We start from the raw sequence: 12,505 nt of genomic DNA on the forward strand, positions 1-12,505 counted from the left end.
CATCACAGAGGAATTTAATCAATGGGGGCATTATCAAGTTTCACAACAAAATATGCTACTGTCAACGCAGAGCAGCAATCAAAATTTCAAAATCTATACCAAATCCCAATAGATTATACTACTGCTGTCCTAATGACCATGGATGTGGTTTTTTTAGATGGTGGGAGCCAACTAAAGAGGAGGCTGGAGAAATTCAAGCAAGATCACACCTATTTGAAGAACAAGCAAATCCATACATGGTCGAAGAAGCTGTTCACAACAGCCGTAGTTTTAGTGACAAATTAGACATTGACGCCTTTCATCATAGGTTTACCAACATTGAAACCATGCTTCATCAACTGAAAAAGTATCAATTCACAACCATATTGATGCTACTAGTTTTGTTGTTTGTAATACATTATAATGCAAGTTATAATAGTGTAGAATGATTGATTGTAACAAAAAAGCAAGACATATATTAACTGTAATACCTGATCTGATTTGAGCATTCTAATATAAATTACTGTTTGATTCTCAAACAAACATTGGCAGCAGCCTATACATTCTAATTAGAACCTCTATGGTTACATACATTTGAAACCAAAAAACAAAATGAATTGTTGGTCTAATCTCTAATACTTGTATATGAGTCTTATGCCCAACAACTTACAAAATGCCACGAACCTTGCACAACTTATATACTACTTATCACAAACTGCACACTACAGCTCCAATTTCATGTAAAAAATAGAGCAAGTCAAAATACAAGCCTGTTGATCTTCATGTCGGTCGGGTGGTTCAAAATGGCATTGTGGAAGGTGTCAAAAAATGGTTATACTACCTCCACTACTTGTTAGCAAATCTGCTACTGCCAATGCTTCAAGCAAACATACACGATCACTGCATTTAAAATGACATTATTGAAATATCATACCAAGTTAAAATAATATACATGAAATATTACGCATAATGTATCTAATACTCATGTATAATAAGTGTAGATGATATGTTTACAAATACCATAAAACTTCCATTTATAAAGTATTCAAATTAATTTTTGGCCTAGCAAACATATAACTTACCCTTCATGGTGGGAAAGCCAATGCCTTCCCTTTGTCCAACTTCTTTTTAGCTTTATGTTCATCTCTTCGATGGTCTTCCCTCGGGTCAATTCCAGCAGCTGTTATGATCTTTTTGCCTTGGACACCCACCCAAGTAGCATCACTGCTTCCTTCCATCCTTTTCCTTTTAACCAAATTCTTTGAAGCTGATGGGCCTGCCTGAGTGGCAGTCTTATGCTTCTTGGAATTACGCAGATTGTATGTTGTTATATCTTCAACTTCTACAGCCACTTGGATGTTATCACTTGTCTGTCTTGGAGCAACGATTGATGCACAAGCAGGTCCTTCTAATGCTGCAGCTGTATCTTTTACTATGGCATTAAACATCTTTCAATTGCTACTTTACTTAATATAAATTAAATCATATGCATAATGCTATTTGACATGTATTTAATGTAGCAATTTAGAATGCTAATTTAATTGCTTAAATCAAACAATTCATGTCATCAAGTAATTAGGTATTTAATTAACGCAGCAAGTAAGATTAATTAATTAATTTAGCAGGGAATTAATTAATTTAGCAGGGCAGCCTAAATTCAGCAACAATGTAACAATAAATTGTGTTAAATAGTTACCGACCTTGTTCTTCTCCTTCACGCCTTGTTAAATAGCTTCTCAGATGACGCTGAGACAAATCATAAGCAAACAAAAAAAAATTTATTGTTATACAGCTGTCCTCTATTGTAAAGAGCATTAAAAAAAAAATTAAAACTTCCAACGGAAGCTAGCCAACTGACCTTGTACAATCTTGTCCTCTTATTTAAATTTTCAGGGTTAGCAGGACAACCTCTTCTATTGTGACCATACTCTTTGCAACACTTGCATTGGAGCCTGTATCTTTTACTTTCTGGTGGTACCTCATCAGCTTCCCTTCTTCTGTTAATCTTAGGTCTTCCAGGAGGCCTTTTCATTAAAGGAGGCAAAATTTCATCACCACCAGGATTTGGCCAAGAATCCTTATCTGGAATTGGGTGAATCATCCACGAATAACCTCTTATGTAAGTGTCCTTCTTTAACCATGGGCTGAGAAAATCAGCTTGGTCCTTATGACTGTGGCTTATACAAGGCATGGCATGGATGCAAGGAATCCCACTTACTTGCCAATATCCACAGTCACAAACATGATGTTCAAGGTCAACAATATAGGTTCTATAGCTGTCATCCACTTCATACAACCATTCGCTAGCTCTTGAAATTGGATTTACACTTCCAATTTTCAAATGATTCATCATCTTGTCATAAATTCTTCTTGGAATCTTATTCCCCCAAGCCATTGCTTTCTGTTTTCTATTAATCAGTCTCTTCATAAGCTTTTTTCTGATCCACTCTAGCATTGTCAGTATTGGCATCTTCCTTTGAACCCCAACCCATGCATTAAATGATTCAGTCACATTGTTAGTACAATGATCAGACTTGCAATTATTGTCAAAAGCATGTCTGGACCAAAACTTGGCTGGTAGCTTCCTTAGTGTCTCATATACGCCCTCATCTGTCTTTCTCAACTCTTCCATAGCTCTATCAAATGCTCTTCGATTTGAAGCCCTTGTTGCTGCCCAAAAATGTGGTTTGAAATCAGAGTGTGGATGCTTTGCTTTCAGATTGGCTAGAATGTGTCTGGCACAATACCTCACATGTGCATTAGGGAACTCCAACGCTAAAGCATTTTGAATACCTTTCTGCCTATCACACATAAAGGTGAGCTGCCTATTATCTCCTAAAAAAGTATTCAAGTGCCTGAGAAACCATGTCCATGTGCTAGTGCTCTCAACACTACACACACAAAAAGCAATTGGGAAGATTCCATCATTTGCATCAATGGCCACAGCTGATAGCAGTACACCCTTGTAAGGGCCCTTCAAATGGCATCCATCAATGCCCAAGAAAGGTCTACAACCTTGGTTAAAGCATTCTCTTAATACAGGGAAGGATACAACAAATCTGTCAAAGTAAGTCTTGGGTTGTTCTACATGATACCTGATCACACTAACAAGTGCCAGAGCCTGTGGCATCTTGTTAAGTATCATCTGCGCATAACTCCTCACTAGCCGATAACTTGACTCATGATCAGCACCTTGACGCTCTAAAACTTTCTTTTTGGCTCTGTATATCTTATGTTTGTTAACCTTCACACCATATCTTCTTCTAAGTTCGCTTATAAACCATTCAACCTTGGTGTCTGGCTGCTCTATAAATGTTGATGCAAACTTCACAGCTATGAACTCTGCTGTACATTCAGGGTTTTTCAGATCTCTTTGGCATGTGTGGACGTTGTGAAGTCTCTTAATAAGAAATGGTGGTCCGAATCTGGTCTTTGCTGCATGTAAAAACCAAGGGCATTGAAAGAAGGCACAACCAACTGTAATTCTAGATCTTTCAAACTTGTGCTTGTACATTTTGAACCTATTTTCAACTGCATAATTTCTTAAAGCCCAACTTAGCTGCCTAAAGTTTCTAAAATATTGTCCAATTCTAAATACAACAGGGTCTTCACTGGGAACATACATGTTTTCTCTCATTGTTGCATCCATCTTTGCCAAAACCTCATCAGTCTCATCATTAGAATCTTCACCAAATTCATTATCATCACTGTCACAATTAGATAGTATGCAATCCACATCACTATTATCAGAATGAATATAGCCCTCATTAGCTTGATCAATAGGAGGGGCTGCAGAATTAATAACATTTGCAGCACCTCGTGGATGATATGGATCTTCTTCTTCGGATTCAGTCAAGCAATAATCACTGTCATCAAAGTCGTATGTGGAAGCTATAGGTTTAGTTCTTGTGGATTTCTGCCCATTATCAGCACAACTTTGAAAAACATTATATGTTTGGAAGACCTGTGAGTCAGGGTTCTGTGTTGGTTGGGTTGGGAAGGCATTTGGGGTATCAGGTGTTGGTTCACGTAGATACGACATCTGTTGTTGCTGCTGAAGCTGAGAAGAGATGGAACAATGTTTTGTAATTTTGTTCTTTTGTGGGGTTTCATCAGAACAATTTGAAGAGGTTTTATCAACACTACTATCACTAGTAGTATCAATAGTGTCTGTTTTATTGCTCTGATTTGGTGATACTGTTTGCTGGCCTGTTGATGATCTAAAATAGATGTCCATAAAATCCTCAAACAAATCAGAGTTGGCACTTATCCTAGTAGGAGGGACATTTGACACAAGATTATTCTGATCAATGATGATTGGAATGCTGGTTTTAGGGGCTGCAGAAGTGATATCTTCAGAAGTTTGGAATAACGCTCTTTTTGTTGTTGACTCTGTAACTGAATGTATCTCGTCGAGGTAAAGTTGCATATCATAGCACAGCCTGTTGTGGTGCTCCTGTAACTGAACAATGAGATCATGATCATCCACAATTTGAACCTTCTTCCTCTCCCAAGATTGCCAAACATTTAGATTAAACTTCTCATCATGAGTCATCCTTCTTCCATACACTGTCATTAGAACTTTGTTGATAACAGAGACTATACTCAACTTGTCAGGATCAATGACACCAAGATTATGTGTTGTGTCTTTGAATGTGACATAAAAAGTTGTATTATCAGCATCATCCATTTTCACCTGTACAAAGTAGATTTTGTCCTTAAATACCTAATGTTTACAGCTAGTGTCATGTAATATAGATATTATATTCTGTAAGATGAAGGTGCAAACAATTCACCTAAATCCTCTCCCGACATTATCGTTAAATAGTGAAACTATAAGCCCGAAAATCTCGAGTTGCACATACATAATGCAATAACATGCAAATAATGAACTTTAAACTAAAATTTATTACCAAAAGCAAGCATTTAAAGTGAAATTGAAGATCCAATCACATACATAGTGCAATAACATGCATATAGTTTCAGTTAATTAAAATAAAATGGGTAGGCAAAAGCAAGCATTCAAAGAATTCTATTAATTGCTATGAATAAAAATAAAATCTTCATCAACGAAATTCGATCTTTAAAAGAAAAATTAAACAAAAATTTACCACAGAGCACTATGATAGGAATCGAATGAGAAGCAGGGAAGAAAACCAAGACCAAGATGGTGAGGAAATAAATGGGTAGTGAGTGAAAATGGAGCTACTGTGAGTGTTAAAAAAAAAAATAAAGACCCAGCCATCATGGAAAACCAAATCAACAAAAAATAAATAAAGATTTCTTACTAACCTGGGCTTCTTCAACGACCAAACACTGAGTTCTCCTCTCTTGTTAGTAAAATGCACATAGCCACACACCAATATCCACTATGGCTCTCACAAATTTTATCTCCTTTGCATATGAGTCTGGGTTAGGTGGTTTTTTTGGCGCCCAATTACATATCATCGTCTCGATTTTGGATCCATGGAATTGCTTTTTCTATGCCTGTCCTTGCCGACTTAACAAGTAAAATCATAGATGAAATGACTTGGCGCGGTTTTCGATCAATATAATTTTTTATTTTTAAATATCACTTTGCTTTTCCATTTTTGCCCTTTCCCCGTTAATAATAACCGAAAAACTAACGGAATTGGGGGCGCAGTGTAACACGTCATTTTTTTTGGGTGCGCGGTGCAAAATGTCAATTAATTTGGGGGTAGGTTACAAATTTCCCATAGCAAAACTCAATGAAATAATATTATCCGTAGCACTCGAATGTCTAACTCAAGTGCGTATGCCACAACTCACACTCAAAATTTAATAAAAAACGACCAACCACCTGCGGCCACCAGCAAATTGAAAAGTAAAAAATTCAATGAATCTGGAAAACATCGGTTTCAGCCTTTCAGGTCTATCATGCTCTACTTGACTTTCCAGCGTCAAAGACACGAGCATCGTGTTCTTGTGTGGAAACTGGAAAGATAAAAAGAATCCCAGTTAAAAGACGACGCCTTTCGGAAACTGGGAGAAACTCTTGATCAAACAATAAATGAGAAAAAAACAGAATCGATAATTCTCAGCCATAAAGAAAAGATAATTAAGAAATCGATTCTGTGTTAGATAAAGAAGAAGATGGGTAGGCTCGGCTGCAGCATCGATGGAAACTTGAATGAAGAAAAGTTCAGTGAGCCCATGCCGTGGATCGGCATCTATGTTGCAGTAGCATCTCTAGCCTGTGCAGTCTCAATGGCTTGTGATGCACTTCACGGCTTCCGCCAGCGCAAATTCTGGTTCCCCTGCAAATGTTTCTCTCTGAACGCCACTTCCCTGACCATAATAGCCGTAGCAGTCAAGTTTTCAGTGGATCTGAACACCGCTATGCCTCGCAGACAGGATCAACTCGCAAAGCTTAGCAGTGCCACCTTGATCTGTACGGTAATGGGTAATACTATGCCTTCTCTTGGAACCATGGACACCAAAGAACTCTTCATGGACATTATAGCTTTGGGAATTCTAGTTATTACCATGATTGTTAACATCTGCATCCAATTAGGCACTGGCGTAATCTTTGTTTTCTGGAAAGAGCATGCTTTTATCATGTTTCTCATGCTTGTTTTGCTTGTCATCATTAGTTTTTCGGCTTTAACTGTGCCAATCAACAAGCAGTATTTAGAAAGGAAGTACAATAAGAAGTATGAATTAGCTCTCAAAGAAGGCTCAAATGAAGCTGACACACCAGTGGTGAAAAAGCTCAAAGAACATCTAATGAAACATTGGGTGATGGCTCATACCTGCAGTCCCCAGTTTGTGATGGGGCGTTCAGTAACATGCGTTGCCTCTGGTGCACTATGTCTCCTGAGTGCCTTAACTTTAGCAGAAACCATGCTCCGATCTTACTTGATGCCCTGGTCATTCAAATTTTGTACTGGGGAGTCCGACTATAAGTGGTCAACCACTTTAGTTCTTGTTGCACAGACCATTGCAGTAGCAGTTGGGACAATTGCCCCAGCACTTAGATGGTTCACAGCCATAAATTTCAGATGCCCAAGCAGAGGCAAGAAAATTTGCATCAATAAGATCTTCAAAGTAGAACGGTACTGGATTCAGATGCTAGAAGAGTTGAAAGAGTGTCCATCAGTTTTTCAAATCCCAAATCGGCCATGCAGGAAACTTTTCCATGAATCCAAAAGTAAATGCCTTAATGTGTGCATTGGAATGCAAACTGGGATTGTGTTAGCGAGCAAGGTAATCCAATTCATTTCCATTTACTTTGTGAGCCGGATTCTGTTATTCTGTGATTGTTGCATAGGGTTGTTGAAGAAGTTCAGACCAAACTGCAATATTTCAGATGAATCAAGATCAGAGTCACAACCCAGCTCAAAGCTTGATCTTAGCCGTTTTGTTCTGCATCTCGAAGGTGAGAATGAGCTAGTTGAGATAATAATGAAGAATAATTGTGATGCTACTGATCATTGGATGCGAAAGGGGAAAAAGCAGCAGCCAGAACATCTCCTTCAACTGTTGAAACAATCGAATTCACAAGGATTCAAGGGAGTGCAAGACTTTGACAGTTACCTAGTTCCTTGTCTAGATGTTGTGGAACCTCCAAATTGTTGGGCTCTTCCTGTAGTGACACTGACAACTATTGCAGTTGCACTGCCAAACATCAAAAGTTGTTTTGTTAAAGATCTGATGGATAGGGTGCATGAGAGCCTCACGTATGTCAAAATCGTAGAAGAAAGCCTAGATGTGAAAGGAGATCTGCTGAACATGAGGAAGGCGGCTGACTCTGTGTGGCTACAAGTTGATCTTCATCATAAATGGCTGGATGTGAATCTTCGTAAACTGTCCCTTCAAGCAGACAGCCCAAAGGAAATACTTGAAGCACTTGTGGACGCCGCAAAAAAGAAGTACTTGGAACAAAAGGAGACATATATGAATCAATGTTACATTAAGGAAAGCACTGCAAAGTGGCCCATCAAGGTATTAGCATCTAATTCCATGTACAGAATAAGCCAAACAATTCTGCTGAACTGCCAAAGCAGAAATATCCAGACAAGCGAAAGATTGTTTGAAGTACTTTCTGTCATGATATCCGATATAGTTGGTGCCTGTCTCACCAATTTACCACGTGTCATATCCCTGAATTGTCTGAGTAGTATCTTTGAAGAAAGAGAAGAAAGTGTGCGGAACACAGTTTACCTTCTTGGCAGATCTGAAAAGATATTGAAAATCATAGAGCAAAGGGGCATCCCAAGTTTACATCCTGAAGAAATGGTGTTGATTGACAAATGGCGATCATTGCAGAAGCCGAAAGACTGTCTGCTCTCGATTCCATCTACATCAGAGAGCAGCACTGCTACTTCCCCTTCAAGCGAGTTTTGTCTAACCATTGAGTAAAATAACAGAAGCATGGAACTGAAAGAAGCAAATATATTATGGTTTACATTTCTCTTTGAGGCCAGTTCAGGGGAGAGAGAAGAATGCAACTTACATATGTGCAATGCTTGTAAATATTACAAAGTGAATGTGTAGTACAGAAAAGTAACTTAAAATTGAGAGACTGCATCTGCTAGACTTTTGTAGATAAGTAATGTAAAAGTGGGGGGGGACAACATCCCTAAATTTTGTGAAAATGAAACTTAGGTGTATCCCACATGCAAAAATGGCAATGTGATGATGGGAAGAAGAGGTATAATGCTAGCGATACATAATCAAAACCCAAGCTACTGCTCTACTAGATGAAATTCTCTGTTATCACAGCAACAACATATCGAGAAAGACATAATCATTGGGTATAAGTGCTGCTAATCAATAACATTAACTGTGAACTTCAATACGATGAAGATATATGGAAACAGTAGCCATTGTCAAAAGTTACAAGATCGACAGAAAGCTCCGCAACGAAAGCCTCGTGACCTGGTTGCTTCAGTGCTCGAGAATTATCATCACACATGCAAATGAATTCAATTATACCTCAACAATTTACAGCCCAAAACTACATTTTCACATAATTATGATCTGAGCCCAAACCGACTTTCACCTTTAACACAATTAACAATAAAATTATAACACAAAATCGCAAATTATCTTCAAATTTCTACTAGTAGTTTAAAATTTCAAGTAAAATCAAGTCAAGAATTATCAGCTCGTTATTACAACAGGCATCTTTTATTTCATTTTAAAAAAAAAATTCTAACCTGAAACAAGAGTCGTGGTTAGTTTTTTGGGTTTGCAGTAATTTTCTTCAATGGCTTTGGGGGTAGTTCTAAGCCAAGTAGAAGCCGAAGGCTGTGCCGGTCATAAAGGTGAAGCATACCTTGATTGTACCGATTGCTACTGGTGCCTGTACTTAATTGTCTATCTCAGTTGAAATTAGAGGAATTTTATTGGAAGATTTTGTAATCGTTTGGATTCATTTCGGAACGGGGTTCATTTTCTTGTTCCCCAAGGCTGCTTATTGTTTTTGTGTGGGGAATGGAACCGCAATTTTTTATTGTTTTATCTCAGAATATCCCATATTCTTGTCAGAATTCAAAATTAATATATTTTTTAGAATTTATAAATTAATGATTTTGTTTGCAAGAAGTATTAATGTTCATAAAAATTTCTAACTTATATGAAATATCACCATCATTTTCCTATTTCCATCACCTCATAGTTCAACCTTCTACTTTAGTGTCTCCATATTATTTCATAAAATCTGGGGTGGATTTTAAAAATAATTAATTAATTGGGTGCAAAATTATAATGAAAATTAATAATTTATAAAGCTGACCCCACTATCATAATTTCTTATAAAATTTGCCCTAAACCAAACAAAATTTTATAAAAAAATTATTATGAAAATAAATGAAATTTTTTCTTGAGTGGGATCAATTACCCACACTAGGCTCTATGTATAGCTATCCCTGCATAAAATCCAAGAAACACATAGATTCAGGGATAGATCTATAATTATATAGCACCCCAAGCTAAAATTTTTCAATTTGAGTTTGTTTTTGGATAGAGAATTAGAGATTGAAGTATATATATACTTACATTAGCCTCTTAGGCAATAAATTAGTGGTAGATATAGCTCATGTTATCTGATAAATTTAAAGAAGAAATTGCTTGTGTGCTATCATTAATATCATAAATTTTTCAATAAATTGCATTGGCAAATTCTTTCTTCGATTTATCTGCAAAACACTGATTACAGCAGGTCTATTATGCTCTACTTTACTTCTCCCAAAGGAATATGTAACCCAACCTCAGGAGCTGGCTACGGTACAGATTCTGTACCTTACAGACCAGGTTAGCCAGCTCCCCAATGGTGCCATTTGCTGACTTTGTTAGTTTGTTTCCACATACAGGGACACGTGGAGTGCATGGAGTGGGGGATGTATGTTACAGAATCTGTAACATAGACTTCTCCCCCAACCTCAAGAACTAAAGGTCAATTACTTCCTCGGGCTATAAATGTTGCATCAAATTCGACCAAGTCGTGAACAAAATGGTGACCCATCAAGGTATTGGCATGAATTAGTTGATATAAATGAACTAGCAATGGATGCAGATGGGCCAAAAAAAAAAGCAGCCAGAACATCTCCTTGGATGCAGATGAGCTTTTTTTTGCCCATCATTTTCACTCTTTGATGAACATCTCCTTGAAGAACATCTCCCTGCCCATCATTTAAAAAAAAAAAAAAGCTCATCCAAGAACTTAAGGAAAGCTCTTCAAACTGACCCATCAAGGTATTGGCATCTAATTCCATATATAGAGTAAGCCAAACAATTCTGCTGATTCACCAAAGCAGAAACAACCAGACAACAGAAAGATTGTTTGAAGTAATTGCTGTCATGACCTCCGATATAATTGGTGCTTGTCTCACCAACTTACCACATGTCATGTGCTTGAATTGTTTGAGTAGCACCGTGTACCAAAGAGAAGACTGTATGCGGAACACAGTTTACCTTTTTGGTAAATCTGAAACAATATTGAAAATTTTAGACCAAAGGGGCATCCCAAGTTAACATGCTATTTGAGGCTAGTTGAGAAGAAGAGAGAAGAATTCAACTGACATGCAGGATGCTTGTAAGTAAATATTATATATAACACAGTTGATCTGTGATACAGATTTGTAATGTAAACATGACAAACCGCATCATTTCTGTAGATTTTATATAATAACATCCCTTATTTTTTGTGAAACTGGAAACTCAGTTTTATATCACATTTAACTAACCTCCATGGAGAGGTATTAATGTGTTAATGGCAAAGAGATGTTAGCAACAGGAGACGCATCATCAAAAAGCAAGCTGCTGCTCCATTAGAAGAAATTCACCCTCCATTAGACCATCATCACAACAACAACAGATCAAGAAAGACATAAGCATAGGATATGGGCGCTACTTAGGGAGAAATCACCCAATCAAAAACATTAAGCAAGTATGATGAAGATATACAGAACTACTCAGTGGACTTCAATTCAGCCGAGCAAAGTGACTGTGAACTCCAGATATCAACATGACACGGATTAAGCCTCCTTGATTGATTGATCAAAAGCTTACGTCTCTGTAATCCCCATATGAAAATCATTAAAATTAGGATCATTGTTTTTCAACATCAGATGTAAACAGCTTTCGTATCAATATTTTTGGATACTAAGTTACCATTTTTAAAAGCTGGAATAAAAAGCAATTTCCTGACACCAAAACGCACAAGAAAGTGCAGAATCAAACGTTCAAAGTCTTCACCAGTTCCCAGTTATCACATAATTATGAGCTGCTAAATAAGCCCCAAACTGAATTCACGTCAAATTTAATAAAATGAAGACACGAATTCACAAACTATATTTAAATTTACACAAATAATTTAAAATTTCGAGTACATAGTTTGCCAAGAATTATCAGCTCGTGGTTACGGCAGACATTATAAAAGATAAAAAAAAAAAAATTCCTAAAACCTGGGAATGTAAGATGAACTAATCATCGCGGTCAGTTTTCTTCTTGGGCTTGCGGTAATTTTCTTCGATGTGCTTGGCCATCAAAATGCCAGTATCGGCTAGCTTCCTGATATTAGGGACGTTGTAGTTCTGAGCCACATAGACGCCGAACACCGTACCCGCCATAAAGGAGAAGCAGCTCTTGATTATACCCATTACCACCGCCGCCGGTGACTGGCAGTTACTACTTAATTGTCTGCGTGAACTTGGGGTTTTGAGACGAAATTAAATTGAGATTTTATAATGATGTAATCGCTCGATTCATGACGGAACGGAACTCATTTACTTGTTCCTCAAGGCCAATTGTTTATTGGTTTTGCGTTAATTGTTGACTTGCTGGCCCATTCTGCGAAGTTCAGCTGTCACTGACGGACTTGGGCTTTAAGGAACTAGGCGTTGATTCAATCAAGTTGTTTGCGGGTCCCTTCTCGGTATTATTGCATGCAACCACCAAAAAAATTCTCTACACCATTTTTTTTTTAATTTATATCAATTGACTATTGTATACTAATATCGTTAAATAATTTAAATAAAATAAAAAGTTTACCTCTAAATAA

The 12,505-nt window shown here is 37.3% G+C and overlaps 2 protein-coding genes across 2 annotated transcripts; one reads left to right on the forward strand and one right to left on the reverse strand.

Annotated features, from left to right (window-relative positions):
• Positions 1-5,706: 5,706 nt before the first annotated feature.
• Positions 5,707-8,988, forward strand: LOC18049999. The gene has a single exon (XM_006440269.2). It carries the CDS (start codon positions 6,094-6,096, stop codon positions 8,359-8,361), a length of 2,268 nt encoding a protein of 755 aa, XP_006440332.1. The 5' UTR covers positions 5,707-6,093; the 3' UTR covers positions 8,362-8,988.
• A 2,791-nt stretch (positions 8,989-11,779) lies between these two features.
• On the reverse strand, positions 11,780-12,281 carry LOC112100284. Its single transcript, XM_024189289.1, has one exon. The coding sequence runs from the start codon at positions 12,102-12,104 to the stop codon at positions 11,928-11,930; it is 177 nt and encodes a 58-aa protein (XP_024045057.1). The 5' UTR covers positions 12,105-12,281; the 3' UTR covers positions 11,780-11,927.
• Between the last annotated feature and the right edge of the window lie 224 nt (positions 12,282-12,505).

The sequence above is a fragment of the Citrus clementina genome, unplaced genomic scaffold, assembly GCF_000493195.1.
Source record: "Citrus clementina cultivar Clemenules unplaced genomic scaffold, Citrus_clementina_v1.0 scaffold_3, whole genome shotgun sequence".
Lineage (NCBI taxonomy): Eukaryota > Viridiplantae > Streptophyta > Magnoliopsida > Sapindales > Rutaceae > Citrus > Citrus x clementina.